This window comes from Pteropus vampyrus, unplaced genomic scaffold (genome assembly GCF_000151845.1).
Source record: "Pteropus vampyrus isolate Shadow unplaced genomic scaffold, Pvam_2.0 Scaffold47, whole genome shotgun sequence".
In the NCBI taxonomy this organism is placed as follows: Eukaryota; Metazoa; Chordata; class Mammalia; order Chiroptera; family Pteropodidae; genus Pteropus; species Pteropus vampyrus.
Genome location: NW_011888828.1, coordinates 2,182,799 through 2,207,642, shown reverse-complemented (window position 1 = coordinate 2,207,642; position 24,844 = coordinate 2,182,799). Strand labels below are relative to the sequence as shown.

The 24,844-nt window shown below is 40.9% G+C and overlaps 2 protein-coding genes across 11 annotated transcripts in view; both read left to right on the top strand.

Annotated features, from left to right (window-relative positions):
• The window catches only part of ARFIP1 (ADP ribosylation factor interacting protein 1), an 84,589-nt gene extending 76,098 nt beyond the window's left edge, over positions 1–8,491 (top strand). For 4 of the 7 annotated variants that reach the window (XM_011359375.2, XM_011359370.2, XM_011359374.2 and 1 more), the window contains one exon: positions 6,624–8,486. In XM_011359375.2, the coding sequence (XP_011357677.1) occupies positions 6,624–6,779 (156 nt within the window). In that variant the 3' untranslated portion in view covers positions 6,780–8,486. Of the gene's footprint in view, positions 1–6,623 lie in introns of all 7 variants that reach the window. The other 3 variants (XM_023530189.1, XM_023530188.1, XM_011359371.2) reach the window with 1 other exon arrangement.
• A 13,912-nt stretch (positions 8,492–22,403) lies between these two features.
• FHDC1 (FH2 domain containing 1) overlaps positions 22,404–24,844 on the top strand; it is a 37,299-nt gene continuing 34,858 nt past the window's right edge. For 2 of the 4 annotated variants that reach the window (XM_011359367.2, XM_011359366.2), the window contains exon 1: positions 23,556–23,990. The gene's annotated coding sequence lies outside the window, so the exon portion shown is untranslated. Of the gene's footprint in view, positions 22,549–23,554; positions 23,991–24,844 lie in introns of those variants that run through there. The other 2 variants (XM_023530183.1, XM_011359368.2) reach the window with 2 other exon arrangements.

Below are 24,844 nucleotides of genomic sequence, written 5' to 3'. Positions count from 1 at the left end.
ATCTGGTAATAAATGCAGTTTTATTTTATTTTATTTTTTCTTCCTATTCAATGGATTTTTCTCCTTTTTAATGTTATTTTCAGATCCAGTGTCTTAATAATTGGCTTTGCCACTACGTCCTTGAAAATAATCTTCTTCATGATCTTTGTCTAGCCAACTTGGGAAAATGCCATTTTAGAGAAGGAAATTTTCCTTAAGTGTGGTTTGCAAAAATTCAAAATGCATCACAAAGCAGTTTGTAAAAATTGGAACATCATATTTTAGGGATAGATAGGAATTTTCCTCAATTGTCTGAAGTTCATTACTTCAAACTCTATAAGCGAAGGTGATTACCTTGATTATAAAAAATTGATTTATGGCTACATTGAGAATTAGAATCTGGAAAAATTATTTGGAACTTTCTAATTTAGTCTCATTTTTAGATCTGTTAACTCATAGTTTTTATTTTTGATTATGTGAAATGAGAGTCATAAAGCTTCATTTTCCTGTTACTTATCATTTAAAAAATCACATCAATATGCATATAAAATAATATATGTAATGCATATTTAAGTTATAAAGCATAATAATATAATGAACATCTGACCCCACCACCCAGCCCAAGATCTAGAACATTACCAATAGCTTGTTCCTATGTTCGTGTTCCTTCACTAACCCATCCCCTTACCCTCCTCATACCTTATATTTTATCTATCTATTCCACTGTCAAAAGATACTTGTATTGTTTCTGTGTCTGCTAGGAATGTTCCTCACCATGTCTCAAAGGGCATTGTGTGTATTCAACTTTTTAAGATAAAGCCAAAGTGTTTTCCAGTGTGGATATACCAGCTTACGTTTCCACCAGCAGTGTGTGTAAGTTCCCTTTGGTCCACATTCTCTCCAAACAGAGTACAATGCTATTTTTGTGTGTGTGCTCTTCATTTTTATTTCTCTAATTATTTTTTGACCACATGTATTTCTTCCACTATAAAATGCCAATTTATACCTTTACCCCTACTTCTAATGGATTGATTTATAGGAGTTCTTCATATATTTTTATACAAATATTTTTTGGTTATGTGTTACATAGATCATATATATCTTCTACTCATTGTGACTTTTGATTTACCCTCTTTGCAGTGGCTTTTGACAAACCAAAGGTCTTAACTTAAAGTAGCTTAAATTATCAATCTATTATTTTATTGTTAGTGCCTTTTGTGTCCTATTTAAGAAATTTTTTCCAACCCAAATTTGTATGAATTTTGGCTGTATTCTCTTCTGAAAGTTTTAGATTTTTTTGCTTTTCACAATTTTAAATCCACCTAGAGCTGGTTTATTTATATTATGTGAGTTAGGAATCCAGCTTTCTCCCCAAATGAATAGCCACTTTTCCCAGCACCGTTGTTTTCCTCCACAGCTTTATCGAAGTATAATTGACATGCAGTAACTGCACATATGTAAAGTGTACAATTTAACAAGTTCTGATATATGCAGGCACCTGTGAAATCATTGCCAAAACAAGATAGTATGTTCATCACCCCCAAAGTTTCCTCAAGCCTCTTTGTAATCCCAACCCTCATTACCAGGCAACCACTGATTTGCTTTCTGTTGCTATAAACTAGTTTGCATGTTCTAAATTTTATGTAAATGGAACCAAACAGTTTATATTCTGGTTTCTTTCAATGAGCATGTTTTTGTGATTCTTTCATGTTGCACCTATCAATTGTTCATTTCGTTTTTTGCCGAGTAATATTCCATTGTATAGAAATGCCACAGTTGATCTCTTCATCTGTTGATAGGCATTTGGGTGGATTCCAGTTGTAGACTATTATGAATAACGCTACTATGAACATTCACGTACAGGTCTTTGTGTGGACATGCACTTTCATTTCTCTCAGGAGTGGAATAGCTGGATTGTATGTATAGATACATGTGGGGACAATAGGTTCATATTTAACTTTTGAAGAAACTGGCAGACTTTTTCAAGATGGTTGTACCATTTTACATTCCCACTATCACTGTGTAAGAGATCCATTTTCTTCACATCTTTGCCAATAAAATATGGTTACTCTTTAATTTTAACCATTCTGGTGGGTGTGTAGTGGCATCTCATTGTGGTTTTAATTGGAGTTTCCCTAGTAACTAATGATGTCAAATATCTTTTCATGCGCTTGTTTGCCATCTATATATTTTCTTTGGTGAACTGCCTTTTTAAACATTTTCCCCATTTTTTTGTTGGGTTGTTTGTCATCTTATTCAATTGTTAGAATTCTTTATATACTGTAGCATCAAGTTTTTGTCTAACAGATGTTTTGCAAATATTGTCTCTCAGTATGTGGCTTGCTTTTTCATTTCTTTGTGTCTTTTGAAGAGAAAAATATTTTAATTTAAATGAAGTCCAGTTTATTAATTTTTTCTTTTATAGTTTATGCTTTTGGGTACTATTCAAAAATCTTTGCCAAACCCAAGATCATTAAGATTTTATTCTCCTGTGTGTTTTTCTAGAAGTTTATATATATAGCTTTTAGCACTGACATTTAGGTCAGTGATCCATTGCGAGCTAAATTCTGTCGATGTTATGAGGTGTAATGGTCATGTTTCATTTTTCATGACTCAGTCCCTGGGTGTCTTTTCTGTCTGCCCACTCTCTTGATGAGCTTATGAACACCCCTTTCACCCTTATAGCTCTGGGGCTGTTGCAGAAACAGGGCTAGAGACCAAGTACTATAACAAATGATGCTTCCATCTCATCACTTAGGAAATCACAAGGGTTTTAGGAGCTCAGAGCCAGGAATGAGGAGGAAGACCAATTATATATTCCTCATTTTGAATCTCGATATCACAATCTTTTTCCAAGTTCCAAATCAGTGAGTTCTAAATAAATGAAAGTTTATTTTACTAAGAGAAGTCAATGTCGTTTGAAGATTTGACTGTCAAATAGGTAAACCAGATTCCACTGAAATGGAATGAGTACTTATTCTGTGTCAGACAGTGTGCTAGGTTGTATCTGATTTCGTTTAACCCTTAAAACAGTGCTACAAACTCAGTTTGGTAATGGCATCCCTGATAAATGGATAAAGACCTTGACCAGTGAAGTTAGAAGTAACCTGTGCCTGGTGTCACAAAGAAACTGGAAAGTGATACAACTAAGATTGGCAAGCATGCCTCCTTACTCCAAAGCTCTTTCTGGTAATTTCTGTAAAGGAAGAGTCCTAAAAATAGGAATATTTTACTAATTACCTAGATTAATAGCAAACATAAATTTGAGGAGGCTGTGACCAGTATCAAACTTTGCCTAATGCAGTTCTTCACAGAAGGTCAGAAGTAAACGTTTTCAGATACTATTATATATATAACATTTACTCCAAAACCACGGTTAGATCTTGAGGCCGGATAGTAGCAGCTTTGCCTCTGTTGTTTGAATCTCTGTTCCCTAGCTGCTTTCTCTCTTAATTTATCTCATGTAACACAACCACCCCTGACGCCTTCCCTCCTCAGGTACAGGCTTTTTTCAATTCCTTATTTATCACCCAGCTTGGCCTCTCCTCTCTCCAAGGCTGTCCACCACTTTTTGATTTTTCTCCTTTTCGCTGTTTTTATCTAAAACCCACATTCATTGTTAGGAAACTGCATTTTTAACCTTTTTCATAGATGTACCACTTAATCTTTTGCTGCGTAACAAAACACCCAAAACTTAGTGGCCTAGAACAGCAATGACTTATTATTTCCAGCAGTTATGTGGGTTGGGTAGGTGGGTTCTTCTGGTTACACTTCCCGCTGGAATGTTTGCTGGGTGCTGGGCACAGCTGGAACAGACTGTTCCTCTCTCCCCGTGGGCTTTCATCCCGATGGAGGCTAGTCTGGGCTTCCTCACAGGGTGGCGGCAGTAGCCCAAGAGGGTAGGCACTGGCTTATCAGGCCTCATTTTCTAATGTTACATGGCCAAGCTCACTTTCGTTTGTTAGAAAACAAAATTCAACCAAGTAAATTTGGAGATCTAATTGGCTTTACTAAGTGATTCATAAATCCGGCAGCATCCCTTCTAGCAGCTAGAAGGGCCCTCCAAGAAGATGGTACAGAGTGGAAGGTTTTTACAGATGGAAAGAACATGGGACTAAGAAGTTAAGAGTGGATCATTTTGAGCAAGGAACCTCCCCTTAGGGGAAGACCGGGGGTCTTACCAGGCAGATGACCTCACTAGTGTGGATCGAGAAATTTCACATGGATTGGTTTAAAATTTTACTCTTGTGTGAGGCTGAAACTGCAGTTAGTTTGGGTATTAAATCTAATACCCAGCCTATCTGGTATTAGATTTGGTATTGTGGGCTTTTAGCACAAGTGACGCCATCTTGAGCCTGTGAGTTTTTTTCTTTTTAACACATTGTAGACCACTCCTCACAGTGTGGATATTGAGAGGGGTGATTTTGGGGGGCCATTATTGTAACATCCACTCTAATAGAGTATTTCACTCACCTCCTAAATTGCCATCTAGAAACCTGCTTTTCCTGTGATTATCCTGTTTCCTTAATAACTGTCCCTAGGTTGAGGCTGGTCATTCTTTTAAATATCCCCATATCTCAGAACCAGGGCTCAGGGGAGTTAGACCTTTCATGTCCCATTGTTCTCTTCCAGCCTGTCTTGAAAAAGCCCTGTTCTCTCCACAAGTACCTGTGTTTTGTTTGTTTGTTTGTTTGTTTTTAGGTTAACCCAATGTATTTCTACTACCCATTTATCATACTAATGATCATTTTTTTTGCTGCTTTGTGCCTTACTTATCCTTGTTTTTTTGTACCCCTAGTGCAGTGCCCGGCAATGTATACAGTGTAAATATTTTGCTGTGGTCCTTGTTGTACGGGGCACCAAAGGTTTTCATTCAGAAAGGTTGTAGACCTTAACTGTCTGACCAGATAAATTCAAGATATACCTCTTTTAGTTTATACAGATATTTTTAATTTTCATTGTTTCCTGCTATCTGGTTCTCTTAAACTGTATTCCTGCCAGAAACTTTCTTTGTCAGAGGAAGAGAAAAAAAATTCCTTTTGTTTTAAACAACTTTCAGGAGATCAGCAGCACCAGATGCCCTAAAGGTTTGAGCAGTTAGAGAGTGAGCCCAAGTTCTTCTCCAGGCTTGAGATATGAATTCCCTGGGGGTATCACTACATATTTTGTTTCTTGCGTCCTTTTCCCCATCCTCTAATAACGTAAGCTCATGAGGAATGGGTTTTTTTTAATGTAACGCCAACACCTAGAATAGTGCCTGGCACGTAGAAGGTACTTAATTAGTATTTGTTGAATGAATAAGTGAATGAGATAAAAAGATATCTAAGATATTTTAAGAACCAGTTACTGAAAGTATGCATAGTACAACCCATTTGTTTTTAAATATTGTATAACATTTCTCAAAGGCTACACAACAAAATGTTTAACAGGGATTTTTAGGCGAGAAGGAAGGCAGATAAGTACAGAGAGTGGATCAGATTTTACTTTATAATTGTGAGCATGTTATTTTTATAATATGTTAATTTTAAAAAGTTAACTTTACAAACTAAAAATATTCAATATAAATATGTTGTGTTATTTCCTTTATAGAGGTAGATGAAAGAAGAAATGGCTTGAGGGACTATGCATATGTGTTTATATGTGTGTATAATATAGTGAATACAGATGTCATGTCATACATAAAACGTTATCGCCTATTTTTTCACTTAGCATCATATATCAGATCTTTTCACATCATTAAACATTAAACCTCAGTTTTAATGAAAATTGCATTGGATGGGTAAATCAGAGTGGATTTTAGACTTTCTCTATTGTTGAACATTTTGCAGTTATAAATAAGACCCCAGGAAACAACTTTATTCATAAGTCCTTGTGATGCTTTGCTGATTTGTCTAAGAAGGATTCATAGAGGTGGTGTTACTTGGTTAAAATGTATTCCTGATAGCATTACAAGTAATAAACAATTGAAAATAACTGAAAGTCATATGAACCTTAAGTAAACTGGCTTTCTGGACAACACTTCTTGCCACATACTTGATTCTTTGCAGAAACTACAGTACCTAGTTTACTCAATTTCACATAAAGCTTAGCCTAATGATGTCCATACTTGGTTTGTAACATATATCACATAATAATTATTTATATATAATTTTTTCTCTTCAGTATTTAATTTTGAATATTCTTAGTTTTGGAGGAGATTGATATTTTTAATTAATGTCCTCAGTAATGTTTGAAAATAGTTAACAGAGTCCGGGCATACCTCGGAGATATTGTGGGTTGCATTCCACACCACCGCAATAAAGCGAGTCGTAAGCTTTTTGCTGGCAGAGGGTCTTGCTTTCAATTTGTGAAAAATGCAACATCTGTGAAGTGCAGTAAAGTGAACCAAAATAAAACGAGGTATGCCTGTATGTATTTAGCTTCTTAAGCTGACGTCTTCCTTTTAGGGAATTAAAAGTCATCAGAGGCTCAGTTACCCTGCTAAGCAATGTACAATTGGTATGCGTAAAATACTTTGCATTATTAAAACAGCTTTTCCTGAGGAGGGAGATACTATTTAACTATGACACGAAATAAATCACCGTGTATTTCACTGCCGTTGATGTTAATGCTTGGTCTTGTAACTCTGTCTGCCTTGTTCACAGGTCAAAGTATTGCACAACCAGCTGGTCCTTTTCCACAATGCCATTGCCGCTTACTTTGCTGGGAATCAGAAGCAGCTTGAACAGACACTTAAACAGTTCCATATCAAATTGAAAACTCCTGGAGCGGATGCCCCATCATGGCTTGAAGAACAGTAAAATCACTCCTGGAAAAAAAAGAAAGTCACGTTGTTATATTTCTAAACAAACCCAATAAGAATTAAGCAGAGCTGGGGGGAGAGGAAGGGGTGACGACCATTGTAGAGATTCTTGGACGAACAGCTTTAGTTTTTCCCTTTTTCGTACTTTAACAATTGAACTATTAAATTTGATGGGATGGTGGGTGGTTTTAATGTAAACATAATTTCTATAATCTGAACACAATAATTTTCTTTTTTGAGAAATCCTTTTGTATTGTGAGGGTCGATGGCTATTTCTGTAGTTTGAAAACATCTAACATAGATTTGCACTGACCAGATAAAAATTCAAGGGTTTTGGTCCTAGAAACGAGGGCCAGTTGTAACTTTTCCAAAGGGAGGTTTACATGATTTGTATCAACATCAGATATTTTATATATGAATATATTAAACATCTTTAAGAGATTCATTTTCATGTATTGTCTTAAAGGAAAAAGGAACTATTTTGCAGAGTAAAATTATATGATGTTTCTGCAGCATCCACACAGAGATGGCCGCTCTGATGGATGACTGACTGGCTCGTGGAGTTGTGGCAAACACCGTTTTAATAACGAATCTCTACCATTGTAATCTTGTTTAGACTTTTTTTTTTTAAGACGCAGGAATCACACTGTCATTTCTACGAGGCTTTTGAGCTCATGAATTTGCATCATCCAAAGTCATAGGACGGTTATGTTAGTCTTTTAATTCATAGTGAAACCTGTTGAAGAGAATTTTTTTTTGACAGGTGGATTTCGGAAGTAGAAATTCTTGATGGTTTCTAAAGTAGAAATCTGCTAAGAACGCTAGTTTTTTGGTAAATTTCATTTTGACAGAAGTGAATTCCTAGAGAGCTTTCATTGACTTCCATATGTAACAATACCGGTTAAGCCTTAAATCACAGATATGTGCCTTCTCAGATACAGTAATTCTCATTCAACCAATGTACATATTCCTAAAGAAACCCCTTTCGGATACTGTTTGATATGTCTGTTCCTTCCTTGGAAAGGAGCACTGTGTATAAATGTTGGGTTTCTTTGTATTCATTAAGCCATGTTTTGGGTTTATGGTGAAATCAGCTTTTTAGTTTGCTGTTTGGTTTTCTTCATTCTTTTTGCAGAATGGGAAGACGGGAGTTTTTTTCATTTGAGTGATGGAACGGCATATGGGACCCTGTGGTTGGTGACAGCAGAAAGGGAGTGGGAAAGGCCAGCACAGTTTAGTTGCTCAGCACTGTTGGTTTTGTGTTATGTGGTTGGCCTGTCTGCTCTGTGGCGCATCAGTAATGTAATCCTTTTTTTTAAATATAAGTTCTCTTGATTTTTTTGTCACAGACATAAATTAATATTTTGAGAGGTATCCCTTTACCTGTTCAATTCTTTTATGTTGAAATGAAGTACTTAAAATTACTGTTATACATGATCTTCGTGGACTGTAAGATTTGTTATATATGTTCAAATGCCTTTTAGCTGGCTTTTTAAATAATATGCCTGTATCCAGTGCTTAATACAATGTAATGTGATTGTAAATCATACACCTATTTTAAATCATTCCCTCCTGTATATTTGTACTCTGACAGAGCCTTATTTTATCTTCCAGCAGAATTACTACTTGTGATAGTTCATTTACATTCCCCAGAATGTGCCTCTGGTGTGGATTTTGTATTCTTATTAAAATGTTTGCTGCAGTGCCTTGTTTCTCTGGCCCTTCGTAATTTAAAGTAAGAAGCAGCTATTTGGAAATTCTGAGATATACGATTTGTCTTTTCTGAACTTTAAAAACAATAACAAAAATGGTGCTTCTATTACTACTAATTGTTTTATCTTAGTAAGTTATTATTTTCCCTCAGTTGGAATCTCTTGGGAGAACATGTCCACTCTTACCACATTTCAATAACAACTGTAGTAGCTGAGGAATTAGTTGTTTCGTGGATTGATGATTTTTCAGAATAAACTAAAAATACTAGTGACTCTGAGTCATGGGTACATGTGCAAAAGAAATAAGTAAATAACATATTAGCCAGTGGTATATTTACTTTGTTAAGAAAGTAATTCATATTCATTGTAGAAAAAAATTAGCATTTCAAATAATCAGAGGTAAAATGAGTAACTTCCCAAATCAGTAAGTACTACATGGGACCACCTAACTCTCCTGAAGTTACACATTTTTGTTACCAGTTATTTATCTTATAACTCTAGTTCGAATGCCCTTTAACATGCATGCATTCATTTTTGTACTCTGACCTAGTTATTCCCTTAGATGAGATTCTTAGAAGTGAAAATGAGCCTTCTAAGTATTACACACTTTTAAGACTTTGTTATACCTATTGCCAATTGGCTTCCAAGAAAGATTTTTGCCAATTTACACCTCCAAGAGTGTACACACATGCCTGTTTACATATTTTTAAAGCCAATATGCATAAAGCATATACACATCAGAACATCACTTTGTAAAAGTTTGAAGTGGAAAGGGAAAAGCTGTTAGGAAAATAAAAGCCAAACAATCAGGATTTGGGGAATTGTGGGGTTTGGGGCAGAGAAATGGTTGACTTTTATTACAGTAGAAATTAAGAAAAAATGCACTAAAGAGCAAGACATACTAAAAATTTTAAGAATTTGAGCAAAAATTGACTCAAATCAGGCAGTGCCAAACCAGAAGTGTTTAGGAGCCCTCCACCAACAGGAGCTAGACAGTGAAGGATTTTTATAGAGAAGAGGTAGGAGCAAAGCAAGGAAGTTATTTGACTGGCTGTAGCTTAAGTGGTTTGCCTTACTTGGGAAAGGCTGAATTGGCTATTTGTGATTGGTTGTCCTTAGGTTTTGATTTCTCGGTTTTGAGCCATTTCAGGCTTACTAGGCTACTAAGGAGGCATTAAAGCCACCTCAGTCTAATGGTCTTCTTGTTTAATTAACAAAAAGCTTCCAAGTCTTAGGGCCCAGGAAGGACCAGGGCTTGCAGAGGCAGTTTCGCCGAAATCTAGACTTTAAGAAGCATCTTTTCCATATTCAAAACACATTGATAATGTCACTGAAGCTTACTAACAATAATCCCATGGAGTATGAGATAGATCTCCTTAGAGATTATCTGCTTAGTACCCTTTTCACAGATGAAGACAGGAAGGTACCAAAATTTATAAAATGATTTAGCCAACCCCCCATCTCCAAATTTAATACTAGAAGGTATTTGCAACTAAATATATGAATTCCATACCCCGCCCCCCCCTTAAATCCTGCCATTTCAACTGCATAATTAAAACGTCAAAAGTGTTGTTTTCTTCTACTAAGCTTAAGTACAATTTATTCAGTGTCTTCTTGGTTGGAAAAAAAAATCATCCCCCCCCAATGGATTCATATTAGATATATTTCAGAGTATATGTGATGTTCATCCCTTTAATCTGCTGATCTTAAAAGTATTCTGAAAAATCATGTGAACCTGAAAAGTGCTATATAAAGTAAAATCGTGTATATCAAAAAGGTAAAGGTAAATGTCTTTTAATTATGGGACAATTTGAAGAATGTTTCTTCCTCATAATGTGCCCAGGCTGGAGATGACTGTAGGTGTAAAAAATAAAAGCAAATTATTTGAATTGATAGTTCAGCGCAACATTTGTGTCTAGTTTGTACTAATTTTTGTGTAGCAGAGAGAATGACTGACTTCGTAATAATATTTCTAAATTTCTTTTGCCAGTAGCTCTTGCCCCTCACCCCTGGCGTAGCGCTTTCCTTGAACTTTTTGGGATGCCTGGGAGAGCTGAGACCATCTGAGAGCCTTCATCACTAAATTCTAATCAAATTTAAGTATTTAAAAACTCTGATTCCCCCTGTAAGATTACAGATTTTTATATTGGCAAAGACTATCCAGTTGTGAATAGTTCCCCCCCCCACCCCGATCGAAAGGCCAGTTATAGTTTGCCTTAGTTCAAAGTTTTTCCAAGGGCCACAGGTCCTTTACTGTTCTTACAATATAGCAAGACCTATTAAAATAGAATGACAAGGCAAACAACTTTCCTCTTTTGAGAACTTTCATTAAATTCCGTTCTGTGCTCCCACTTGAAGGTTTCCTGCTAGGCGGGTTTCCTGGCATAAATGGGCTTTTATAATAAATTGCCAAGTGGTCCTCCTAATGTACAGGAAACTGAAGTTCAGCTGTGTTTTTGCGGAATAAAGATTAACTCTTAGTAGTCATGTAAATTAAGAGAGACCTATTTGTTATTCTGGTGTTAACTCTGATATGGAAAGAGGAGACTATGCATAAGAAGAAGGGAAATTAGATCCAGTCTGAGAACCTCACCTCTATTCCTGTGCAGTTAATTGATTAATATGCTATCAGAGCTGGGAATTTCCATAACACCTTTACAAATGAAACTTCTGCAGAAAAACAAAACCAGAATTTTTCGGAGTCTAAGCTAGGTTTTGCCATGTGTCAAAGAATGTGACCTTTTTGTAACTATGGTTTATCATGAATTGTTGATTCAAAGGAAGAAGAGGAACAAGATACCATTTTGTTGATCTTAGACAAAAGTAACTTAGGCTTTCATATCACTTGCCTTTGGGTACAGGTGTACGTATTTGTATAAGTATCTCAGGGGTGAAGTGTATACCTTGCTGGCATGGGGGCACATAAGGAAGAAAAATGTAGACCATATTAGTTTGCACCATATCTTGGAGCTTTGATTATTGAAGTTCTATAGAAAAAGCAAAGTCTCCCTGTAAAAAATTTTTTTTCAAATGAGGGTGAAGTTTTGTGGGGGAGGGAGAGGAAAGCTAACTTTAATCTGGTTGGCCTTGCTGAAAAGTTTTTAAATTAAGTTTTTAGAATAACAAATAAATAAATTATTTATATATGTGAATTTATTTTTATCCTCCTATATGATTTCTAATCCTATATTAGGAAGCTTTTTATGAAAAGACTTACAGGCGAAGTGGCATGATGTCTGCAATTTACTCTTAAATGGTTAGGCAAAAATATATACTTTCATACATACTCAAAGAAAGAGAAAGAAAAATATATACTTTCATACATACTCAAAGAAAGAGAAAGAAAAGGAAGCAGTGGAAGATGGCTTAAAGGGATATGGCAATATGTGAGCAGTGGTTGATTCGAATAGGTGGGTGGACGTGTGGGGTCTCGTTGCACGAGTGTTTTAGCTTTTCCTTGCTCAGGGCGGCAGTCCCGCGTGTTTTGGTACAACCAGGGGTACCACTGGCTTCACTCCTGCACCTGGCCGAATCCCTTCTCTGGCATGTAAAAGAAATTGGTTTGTACTTGGAAACACAGAAATTCAGGAAAGTGTAAAGTTGAACGGTTTTCTGTGTATTAGTAAAGATTACAGGAACAGGGCAGGCGAAGAAGCAGAAATAGCTTAGGACATGAGACTAGTTAGAAAAAAGTCATGTAGGAAAACGCGGGTTCACTAGATTTTTTTTCTCTCCTTTTTTCCTCAACTATCTAAACAGCAATGTGAACTATAAAGGAAGTTAAGGCCAAAAATAAAACACTAACTTTATTTTAGCTTAACATCAGTGGTTTCTTCCGTCTCATTTTTCCCCTCTTCTCGTGAAGAAACATATACTACTATTCTGTAATGCTACTCTACGTTTCTTAAAACTTAGCTACTTATAGCTTCAAATAACTGCTTTAAAAAAAGTTGTATTTGTACACTGGTAATTTTTAATAATTTATTTTCGATCTAAAAAGATTTTATGAGCTGGCCAAATTTCTATTAATACACACTTCTGAACTTAATAAAATTAGCTTAAATCTTTAAAGAACTCCCCAAATAATGGATGTTTGCATTGTTCACAAATTGTTTCCTGTTCTCTCACCCCTACCTTAGGTCAAAATCAGGAAAATCCAGTGGATTAAAATTTTCTAACTAGGTTACAACAATAATAGAAGCAGCAAAAAAGCCCAGATGATGTTTTGAGAATTGAGTTTTTACCATGGCAATGGTTACTATATAATCACTGGTACTATCAAGTGACTTGAAAAAAAATCTAAACTTAAACGGTCATGAGTATTTGCTGAATGACTGGTCAGTTTACATGTGTTGACTTTCATCATCTGATTCCACTACACCCTCAAGAGGTCCAGATGGTCCCTGAAGTGGGTCTCACAGTTTCTTCTTGGACTGGTGTTGGTCACTGGAGAAGGCCAGACCTTTTTTATTCCTCAGTTACAGTTGACATTCAACATTTTATTAGTTTCAGGTGTATAGCATAGTGGTCGGACATTTATATAACTTATGAAGTGGTCACCCCAGTGGACACCATGCACAGTTATTACGGTATTATTGACTGTAGTCCCTGTGCTGTACTTCACATCCCTGTGACTATTTTGTAATTGCCAAATTGTACTTCTTAATCTCTTCATCTTTTTCACCCAACCCCCAAATCCCCTCCATCTGGCAGCCATCAGTTTGTTCCCTGTATGAGTTTGTTTCTGTTTTGTTTGTTCTTTTATTTTGTTTTTTAGATTTCACATAGAAGTGAAATCATATGGCATTCTCTGTCTGTTTCACTTAGCAAAATGCCCTCTAGGTTCATCTATGTTGATTTCGTTTTTTTGTTTGTTTTTTTTTTTATGGCTGTGTAATATTTCATTGTATATATGTACCACATCTTCTTTATCCATTTGTCTTTTGATTGGAGCATTTAATCCACTTACATTTAAAGTAATCTTTATTGATAGGTCTGTAGTTATTACCATTTCACTAATTGTTTTCTGATCATTTTTGTATTCTCCGTTCCTTTCTTATTCTCTTGCTCTCTTGTATGTTGATGACTTTCTGTAGTATTGTATTTGGATTCTTTATTATCTCTCATATGTCTCTTACATATTTTTGGGTTGTGGTTACCATGTGCATCATATATACCAAGCTATGTTTATAGCAGTCTATTTTAGGTTGATGGTCACTTAATGGGGAAGGCCAGACCTTTAATTCATCATTTAGATTTCCTATGGTACAGTCTTTTAAAAAATAATCTGTCTTTTATGTTCTCTAAAAAAGCTCACTATTTTCTTTGAAGTTTATGTAGCATTTTCTACATTAAACCAGACATAAAGAGAAAATAGAAATTACAAATGAACAACTGTAAGTCTAATCATTGTTTTTTGAGTTGTTTCCTAAACTCACAGGAGAAGGGAAAATAAAGTATTAAAGTTCCACAGCAGGCTGTGGTCCTAACTTTCCTCTTTGTCCTTTAAAAAAAAAAATTCAATGACATATTAAGGGACCATTGTGCTGTCTTCGTGTTTTCAGGCTTTTAGAGTCACTATTTGTGCTCATGACTAGAGCAATGAAAACAAGTCTTTTTTCCCCAAGATACAAGTAGCGTCAGTCCAAGCCACTCCAGACTTCCTTGCCAGTGACCTCAACTCTGACCTTGACCTATTCTAGGAAGAACCCTGTCTGTTTAGTCCTTTTAGCTCATTTTATGTGAATTTCTGTTCATTAGTGAACTGAGACCACTCAATTAAGAAAACCTTCATTCATGATTCATTTCATTTCCAATGTGCTGACTTTTCATTATTACCGTATTTTTCCCTTTACCGTAGTCTCTTCGGCATTTGTACACCTAGCCTATGGGAACAGTTTACCCAAGCAGTGACAGAGCCAGATGACTGGCTGACCAAGGGAGTGCTTGGTCTTTGAGATCAGGAATCCTCATCCTTCAGTGTACCCCTGAGAGAAGTAGAGGATCCACAATACATGCTTCAATTATCAAACCTTTTCATCAAATTTCAGAAGATAACTCAGTCCCAATCGCACTTCTTCCCCAACCATGTCAAAGCTAGTGGTGTTTTCCAGTCCAGCACGGGGCTGTGTTGCTTTGGGTCGAGCATCAGCATGTCTTTTGAAAGGTTTCACTGGCCCGTACAAGCCTACCTGTCTTCAGTTCACCATAAAATGTCACGCTATCTGGCTGTTCACTTCACATGCTCTTAGATCCTGCTCCAAAGAGCTTGCTTCTCGTGGGGTGGATTCCCTCCTGGATCACACTGTAATGACAGTTATCATTGCTGGAGTCTCTAACTCTGGAGGAATAGAGGCACACTGGTGTCCTTCGCTGGTGATGAAGACCAAGCTGGCACACACTGCCTAACCAACCGTTGTCAGAGCCCTGGGAATAGATACGACTGAGAAGATAAATAAGACAGTCTCGCCCTCAAATTTTTTGGTTTAATGGGGAGAAAATCTATGCAAATCCTGGGAATAAATGGTTGAGGAAAAGGGAGGGACCAGCATGGGGAACATGCTATTAGTGGTAGAGTGTGGAAGCAGCCAGCCTCAGGCTCCAAATCGGAATGGCTTGCGCATGCGTGTATGTGATGCAGAGAAGTGCCACGGCAGCTCGGTCTGTGGAAACGCTCCTGTCCGTGTTGTCAGACACAAACCAGATCTCAATACAATATCCGTTCTTTACAGGCTTCGAATCTCAACTTCTTCCCCTTGCCAGCAGTCTAACAGAATGCTCGATTCTTTTACCTGGTTAGCACTAGAGTGTATTTGGACAAGGAGGCAGAATTTGTCTGTAGCTTCTAGGTCATCAGGGGAGAATTGTTGGTCAGAAGATTTAGCAGTTTAATATATGACCTTAATTTTCACCTGGAGGTCAACCTGAGTGTTCCCATTTTTGAGAAAGAAGATAAATTAATAACCAGTTACCTAGCTGCTCGGATGTGTGGGTTATAACTGGGCAAACAAGGACCGGGGAGCGTGTGTTTCAAGGTCACCCAGAGTAGCCTTAGAATCTGCAAAAATGGCTTTCAGGAATTTGAAAACAATTCCAGTAAAGCCCTTTATTGCCGTTTCGATTATTGCAGCCTGATGAAGAAATCAGCTTATTTTAACAAGGAAGACACACATATGAAAAAAAAAAAAATGCCTTTGTTGGTTATCTCAATATCTTTGGTTCAAGTAGAATAATGTGACTTTTGTTAAAAACATGGATGTTAATAAAATTTGGGAGTGAATCATAATCTCCATGGCTCCCCCTCTACCTCCCTGTGCCCCTGTTTCCACTCTGGCCTTCCGATTTAGCCCCTCTGGTTTCTTTATGGTGCTGCTATCCAGCCTGACACACAGGACAAAGGTCTTTGAACCATCAAGTGACTTCTATAGACTCTGTACCATGAGCATGGGGATCACAAGTGGCCCCCTTTTTTATGGGGCTCCTGTGCAGTGGGGCTGCTGGGGTAGAATTCCTTCCTCTGCCTTCCCCTCCAGTAGAAGAGGTTTAACCTGATTATGCCCAGCAGGCAGGCAGGCGCCCTTGGAAATTAGTCTCCTTATTGAGATAAACTGTAGAGAGGGCATGCTTGTAAAGGAAAGAATTCAAAGCTAGAAGATATGTTCAAATATTTGATAATGGGGGATGTGAAGGGGGAAAATGAAGATGTGTTAACATCTAGCATTTTCTCTGCTTTCCCTTATTTGTACTCCTCTTAAATTACAAATGTGATGTGACTTTGTGACCCCAAATTTGGAGTAAATAAGGATCCACAGTGAGAGGGTATTCAATTTCCTGGGAAAAGAAATTGCCTCTCTCTCTCTCTCTCTCTCTTTTGGTGAAGCCATTTCCAGCATAAAAATAATTCCATTGTACAGCGTAAAATAAAGTTCCGTGTTTAATCTTGTGTTTGTCCTGCATCCCCTCCCCCCGCATGTAAAAGACACCTAGAGCAACACTGCCCGTCAATCACCACACAGGAAGCACTAAGACACGATGCAAAACTCAACAATTCAGAAATTTGTTTACCTGTGCCTTTAACAAAGGTGTGTGTGGTGGGGAGCAAGCCCAGGGTGTTCCTTAGAAAACCCAGCAACATTTCGAGAAAAAAGTAGTCATTTGCTCTTTTCTCTAGCCTAGTCCTGAGAAATCACCACCAATAGAAAAATACTCTGTACAGATAAATTTTACTCTTGTACAGATAAATTTTACTCTTTATCTGTACCAATACTTTGTACAGATAAATTTTCCTTGTAAATATACAATTTAACACAAAAAGTTGATCATATGTACAAAAACACGAAAAGGAACTTAGAAATGCGAGGGGACAATTTTTCACCCATTTTAAACTACCTTTCTGAATTGATTAAATATCGGAGCCTCTTTTCTCAGGAGGGGCCAGCAAATTAGAAGTGAAAATGAAAAGGGAAGTTCGGGATTTAACCCTCAAGCGCCCTCTTTCAGTCTCAGCCTGGTCAGGCCCACAGTGAGATGTAACTGTGAGCTGATCGTGAGCTGAGCGGTTTTTATTTTGTTTTATTTTACTTTATTTTTTAATTAGTTTCAAGTATACATTACATTGGTTAGACATAGTTTATGAAACGATTCCCCGATTGCTCCTTCTCTCCTCTGGCTGTACCCCTAGCCGTTACATTAAGCTAGCTGCATTCCCTGGACCATGCTCCCCATCCTCGTGACCATCTATCAACTACTAATTTGTATTTCTTTAACCCTTCACCCCTTTCTCCCAGCCCCCTAACCCCCCTCCCCTCTGTCCATCACCAGATTAGATAGGGATCCTTTTTGTGGCCAAGGCCAGTCAAACTTTTAAAAATGGTATTTCCACCAAAAATCTTATGCTCTTTACTTTCTCCGAAAATGGTCCATTTAATTATTTGTATAAATTTGGCTTGAGAAATATTAAGGTGCTAATTGTTATGGGCTCACTTTATTATTCACTCTCATATCCAAAGCATTTACCTTCTTATTAAAAATAGAAATTTAGTGCAAAGGGATTGTTCATAACTGCTTCACTAAACTAAGTACAAACTCCATTTCCAAAGTGAGTAAAAAGGTCTTTACAAATTGCTAAGTCACCAGCTTGTCCTTTTTCATACTTTTACGTGCCCTACGAAGTTTTTCACAGGATGTGCTCATCGTGTTTTCCCAGAGAAACACACACACACTCCACAGCACACCACACCACACCACATACCAGTATCGTTGATTCATTGGGTTTCTGTTTGGAGACTGCCCGTACTATGTATGTTATGATTTCAAATTACTGTTTGCTCTTCTAACTTCTTAGAAGGGTAAACAATTGGGAAACAGTTAAAACCAGTAGCAAAAGAAATTGGCATCTGACTCTTAAACCTAATTCTTTTTATTGAGACACTCATTTTTGATGATGGATAGTGGAAAGAACTGATACACTTCTGCGTTGTATTTTAAAGCTGTTTTTCTCCTCAAAATTTGAATAACAGCCAGACCCTATACTTATAATTAATACCGACTACTTTTCCAAGCACTATATCAACTGTAAAGTAAAAGAAAGGCCTAGTTGAAGGTTTTCTTGGTGAAAACTCAGTGATATATACAACGTGGGTTTGAATTGCACAGGTCCACTTATACACAGTTTTTTTTAGTAAATACTGTAAATGTATTTTCCTTATGATTTTCATAATAACATTTTCTTTGCTCTAGCTTACTTTATTGTAAAAGTACAGACTGTAATACATATAGCATACAAAATATGTGTTAACTTACTTTTTAAGTTGTGAGTAAGGCTTTCCATTCAACAGCAGGCTATGAGTAGTTATGTTTTGGGGTGTCAAAATTTACGTGATTTTTGACTGCATGGGGGTCAGCACCCCCAACTCCTGCATTATTTAAGGGTCAACTCTATTTCTTTTTCCTTAGTCTCCTCTTCCATCCCTGCCTCCAACACACACACACAGATACCTTAAAAGGGAGAAAATGGGCAATGTGCTCTGCAGAAACATAGGTGGGGACGAGGGTCGTTGGCCGTCTGTGTACCTCATCATTGTATGTTGGGTGAGGGTGTCTGTACTCCTCCAACCCTCGGACAAAGCAGGTGCTGTTATTGACAAAGTACCTGTATTTATTTCTGGAAACGGAAATGCCATCGATGCTGCCATGGACATCAGCATCACGTGTGAAAGCATTTTCTATTTAAAACTTTCAGAAATCACCACTTAGCAACTGGAAAGAAAGTTTCTCCCTTTTAATGATCAGAGCACAGTCATTGTTTACTATATTTAAGGCCAACTTACTATTTAAATTTCTTAGCCTGTAAAAATAAAACATCATTTTGTCAGTTCAAAGTTGTTAGGAAAATTATAGTAATATAGTGTCTGCATACTGCCCATAAGATATTTAATACAAATTTGCATTCATAGTGACAGTAATGATGCTGCTGGTTTATTTATTTTACACTTTCTACCTTATGAAGGAAACAAGGTCTAGCAATGTCTCTTAGAAATAACTGTTACTTGAAGGGTTGGTGAGTCTTTGCAAGTCTATCTAACCGTAGAGTTCGTAGAGTTGGTTTCTTTTGCAGTTTCCAATTTTACAAGCCAAGACACATCCTATAATCTAAATACTGAAAAACTGATCTCATCAGATATGTTTTAAGAAGAATAAAGATTAAGTAAACTTAAGTCTTTAAGGGGGTGGGGAGTATTTAAAAATCAGTTAAATGCCTGAATCTTGTGCCAGAGGGGACTCATTTCAGTGTGTCCACTGTGGTCCCTAGAGGTCTTATGAAATCGGCTCATGAATTAGACTTACGCCTCAGCAAATAAGCCTGTTTTAGAACTATAAGCCTATTATTCTTTAGAAGGGATCCTGATATTTGATTCATTTTTATTTGAGGCTTTGTTTAGTGGCTCCTAATGACTGATTGATGTACAAAATACTTGATGTGAGAGGAACTAAAAGCTTCTCAGGGCTGAGGAGGTGAAGCCAGAAGAAAGAAAGTGAATTGGGCAAAGGAAATGGAGCAATCTGGAAAAGACAGCCTGGGAAAGGGCAAAGCCAGCCACAAACAGTTCCGTAGGGCTTAGAGCTGCCACCCGTGATGCCCATTTGCTGGGCCACACTAAGCTACTAACACACTTCCCTGAGAGGTTTGGCTGGCTTGGAAAAGTGTAAGCTGGCCACACTGCCTGCTGCTCAAGAGCACCTGAGTAGCAGCAGCAGCAGCCTCCAAGTCATGAACTCCAGGGGCTGGGCTGACTGTGGGCACAGCTGGCCTCAGGAGTCTTGCCAGCCTTCCTCGCAGACAGAGTGGCTGGCACATTTCAGGAAAACAGATGAACAGCAGTCTTAACTCCCAAGCACAAATGTAGGTGAGACGAGGGTGTGGTTAACAATCAACATATTAATAGATGAATAAATTGTCCTCTAGATCTGCAGCCTTAGATTAATTCGCTGAGACATTAACTCTATTTGAGAGCTGTGCTCTGCTCTATTCAAGTACTTTTTGGCCACCTAATAGGCACAACATAGAAAATGAGAGTCAAAATAAGCATGACACATTCAGGAGCAGCACACATGCTGGTAAAATGGGATGCTTCAAACTGTGGAAGTAAAGGTAGGATGTTCCCAGAGTGTCAGACGGAAGAATGCCACTTTTTCCCATAAGCACATATGTGAACCTATGGAAGGTAGTGAACACGTAGCTAATGTGATAAAATCAGACTTTTAAAAACGCCGAACTGACAGGAGAGTCAGGGAGAAGAGAGGAGCAAGGGATAGAATGCTGAGCCAGTGGATGCAAGAGTCCGGTTCAACTTCTCAAGAACCAAGTGTGATGCCTGACACATGGCCAACAGCAAATAGATATGTTTCCCCTTCCTCTAATTGGGGCTGGCGTGGTGGCAGTGGATATAAAGTAGAGATGGAAGAGAGATGACTTGGGGAAGAGGAACAAATTTGGCAAATACTTGGACATAAGGAATTTAGAAGAGAAAAAGAACTAGAGGAGAGGTAGGATTTCGAATTTTAAAAATCTGGTCTTAAGAGGGTGCAGGCAGGAAGACACTAGTTTTGAGAGAAAGATAAGTTGACTTTGGACATTGAATTTGGACTTGAGATATTACAGGGGCAATATGGATTCAAGTGTCCCTGACAGAGGTGAAACCAGAAGTGGATTTGCCTTGAAGCTCAAGTTTTCATGCCTCTCACTTTTCCTGGATACATATCTAGTGTTGTGTTTCTTTAAAAAGCTCCCTCAAGACTTATACAAGCTTCGGGCCCCACAAAATATGGACCTGTCCATGCTGAAGTCAGAAAGGCAGTATTCAGGAGATAATGGGAGATAAAAGGTTGGAAGAATCCAGTTACTGTCCTTAAAGGACTAGACGGGTCAGCGAAGGAGGCCAGCGAGGCGGAGAGGAGTCCTGTGGGCCAGGATGCTGCGGGAGATCAAAGGGAAGTGGGGCTGAGGATGGGTCACTGGACTTGACCCCTAAAAAAGTGACTGATTTTAGAGCACACACTCAGTACAGTGTGTGTGCGGGTGGTGGGGTAGCAGGGAGGAGGCAGGGGGAGCCCAGATTGGAGCTGGAGGTTGAGCAGTGGGAAGTGTGTAGTGGGGGTAGGCTCATCTAAGGAGGCAGACATAAAGGGAGACAGTGTCATTCTGCTCACTTTTGATACTGTCATGTAACTTTTGCCTCTATAGTCAGTTTTCCTTTGGGAGTAATATTAACTCCGTGGTCATGGGGCTATCCTTCTTTTATTACATTTCCCACTCCTAGATTGTCTCTGGTTTTAGTTGGATCTGTTTCCCTTCATGGTTAGTGTAAGCCTGGTGGACAGCTAAGAAATGGGTTATTGGCTGGAATGGATGTTTTCTTACTTTTGTTTTGTTTTTTACCCTCGTGTTTTCTCTTTTTCTATCCACATGGGGGTCGGGAATTCTGTCCTGGGGGTTCAGAAGCGGAGGACCAGGGTGGAGAGACTGAAGTCATCAGGCACCAGAGGCTGGTGTCTGTTATCTGGGCTCACCAAGTCAAAGGTAGCGATGACTTCATCGCCTTGGAGGGAGCCTCCCTACCCCTGCAGCTGATTTCCGATCAGCCGGTTTGTCCGGGATAGGTTTTCTTGGACTACTCGTTTCTCACTGCCCGGCCTCACAAGTCAATTTGAAAAAAGATGCGATTAAATTGTTCCCCTGTTTTCTCCTGTGAGGAATCTTTCCCAGACATAGTCTGTTCATGTGATCAGGACTGGGGTGGACTTTTTCTTTTTCTTTTTTGCTTAACTATAACTAAAAGGTCCTGTTACAGTCACCATTGAGTTTTTTTTTTTTTTTTTAAATATATTAAACTTACATGTTGGCAGGTCCCCGAGAGGAACTGACCTTTGAGAAGCGCCGGCCCAGTTGGGATTCGGCTACGCAGGTTGGGACAGTTCACCCAAGTCCTGCCTAGTGCTCCAGAGAGAAACAAGTGTGAGGCACAGGGTGACCTGGCGCGCGTTTGGGTGTGTGCGCGCGTGTGCGCAGGCAGGGGAGGGTGCCGGGGTGGCTGCTGCAGAGGCTTCTTTGTGGAAGGCTCTTGCGGGTTTGGAAGCCAGCCTGGCGCCTCCTCTTTGCTGGTTCCACGAGGACACCTGCCTCTTCTGCACAGTACGTACATCTCTCCTCCATCGCCCCTATTATCCTCGGTGGCCGACCACCCCGCCCCACGCCAGCCTTCGGGGATGGCTTCCAAATCCCGGGGTCCCCGCGCAGGTGTAGGTGAGCGCAGCAGCGCGGACGTTGCCGCCGGGAGGGGGGAAGTAGCCGAGCAGGAAGGGACGTGCTGGCCTTGCGGCGGGCGCTGGAAGCAGCCTCGTCCTCAGCATTGTTACCTGAGGCAGCAGCTGCGCCGCGCCGCGCCCCGCCCAGCGCCGCCCTGCCCCCTCGCGGTCCCAGGCGCCGGGGCTGCAGTGACCCTGGAAGAGGCGGCAGCACTGAGAGCGAGGAGCGCGCGCAGGGAGCGCGGGCCGGGGGTAAGTGTGAGCCGCGCGGCGGAGGCAGAAGCGATCGCTGCTCTGGGGCACCGGGAGCTAGCGACTCCCCGGATCCGGAGGGCCGGGGGCGGAGACCAGCCAGGACTCGGGGCTGGGAAGCCGAGCCTCGGCTGCTTTCGAGCCTCCCTGGGAAGGCTGGAGAGGTTTGAACTCCTTCTACATCCGCCGGGTGACGGTGGCGGCTGCACTCCCTGGGCCGCAGAGGACAGCGATCTGTCCCTTGAGGCAAAGACGCGCGGGTCTGGACCCGCGTCCCCAGAAGGAGCTAGGTCGCGGGCTGTCTGTCTCTAGGTTGGACCTGGGTCACCTGATTTAGCTTTAGCTGCTAAGACTTTGGGGTAAAGTGAGCCCTTACTTGATCCCCGCCTGTCCGAGAGCCCGCAACTGGGGGATGCACCACTTGCCCCTCCTGACAGTGGGTGCGGGGTTGGCGAGCACCGCGTCCCCGCGATGCGGACCGAGGATGAGATGGCTCTCGCTCTTGCCCTCTGGCCGTGCGAAGTTCAGGTTAGAAGTTGCGCCCTGCACTTGTGGAAGTTTGGGGAGGAAGGGGGTGGGCTGGCGGGTCACCTCCAGCCGTTGCGGTGCCTCCAGCCTGGGAACAGCGGGCTCTCGGTTTAATCCTGCGACCAAACACCAGGAGTCTCCCCTCTCTGGTTTTTCTGGCCGGCTCTTTCCCAGTACCTTTGGCTGATCTGCAGTGCGGCCGGGAGGCTTTCTCCCTCGCGTCTGGAACCCCAACCCCAGACTTGGGAGGTGTCGCCTCAGAGGTGCGAGGAGAGGATGGGGGCCGCGTCCACGAACCAGGAGACGCCCCCCCCCACCCCCATTTCACTTCAAGCACGGAGACACCTTCCTTAGTTAGCTTCCTCCCTCTGCTTCAGGGAGCTCGGCGGTGCTACCTCCGCGGAGGAGGCGGGCACGCGGAGGGGTGGGCGGGAGGTGGAGAGCTCTAAAGCCGGGGCCCTCGGGTGAGGGGGCGGGGTCCGGCGAGCCCCCTGGCCCGCCCCGACCCGCGGGCGGTTGTGATGTGGGGAGGGACGAGGCGGTGCGGCGGCTGCTCTCCACTCGCCTCTGCCCGGGATCCAGCGTACGCTCCCTGGAGGCCGAGGGTCCAGCCCTTCCCGGGCGTCGGCCCTGCGGGCCCCGCGTGTTGCACGATAGGCGGCGACCTCCCCAGCGCGCGCCCTCGCCCGCCACGGCGAGCGCCGCAGAGCCTGCGCGGCGCACCCGCGCTCCCTCCCTCCCGCCGCTGCTGTCCAGATAAGGACTGCGCCGGGGGCTGGCGTGCGCCCCGCGGGGACCTCGCCCTGGCGTCTCTCCCGCTGTCGCCTGCCGCTGAACTGGGACGCCGCTGTGTGTGGGCCAGGGGCTCGCGGCGCCCTCCGATCCTTTTGTGTGGCCGAGCCGGTGGCATTTTGGTGAGTGGCTGGGGCAGGAGGACATGGATCTTGGGGTTGGGGCGAAAGGACGCGGTGGACCGCTCGCCAGTGCAAAGACCTAGACAACTACTGTGTCCAGACTTTTTGAAAGAAATTTTGCCCCCCGTGTCCCCCGCGCCTTTTCGGAACCTAGTCAGTTTCAAACATCTGTTTGCACATAAACTGCCTCTAGGGTTCGGCCATCTGTGACCCCCCTCTACTGATCCACAGTTCCCTGCCTGGAATGAGTAGCCAGCGCTTCCTTCCTCCTCTCTAGAGCATCTTTTGGCGCTCGTTTGCTTTTTTCCTTGGGTTTGAGACATTGGGAGAAACTGAAAATGCACATTCAAAAACAGGCGTTCCTTCTCTGCTTTAAGGGTGTTGAGTTCCGGGGCATCTGTGAAATGTTTATCTTGTGAGCAAATTAAACACGCTGTCTGGAAAAGGTCTGGTCTTGGGTTCTTTCACTGCTGGTTAGAGGGCTGAGTTGAAGAGTTGGATGTTGCCAGCTCTGGTTCGACTGTGTGGTTGACAATCTGTGTGTAATAAGCAAGGTTTTGAAAGATGGGGGCGGGGGAGGGGGCTTTTCCCAGTGAGTTAATGGAGTGAGCAGAAATTCCATATTTTAGAATTGCCTATACTCTCCCCACCCATTCTTCTCCCCCAAATAAAATAGGGCTCTGAGTTCCTCTGCCTCTTCTTTTCAAACCTGGCGTGCTCTGCTCCCGTTTGTCATCAGAAAAGTGTGGGCTAGCCCTTTCTGCTCCCACCTCTGTGACACATGTCAGGAATCAAGGGGAAAGGTTTTCTGGGGTGGGCTTTTCTTGGCGTCTACTTTTGATGATTGTTTACCT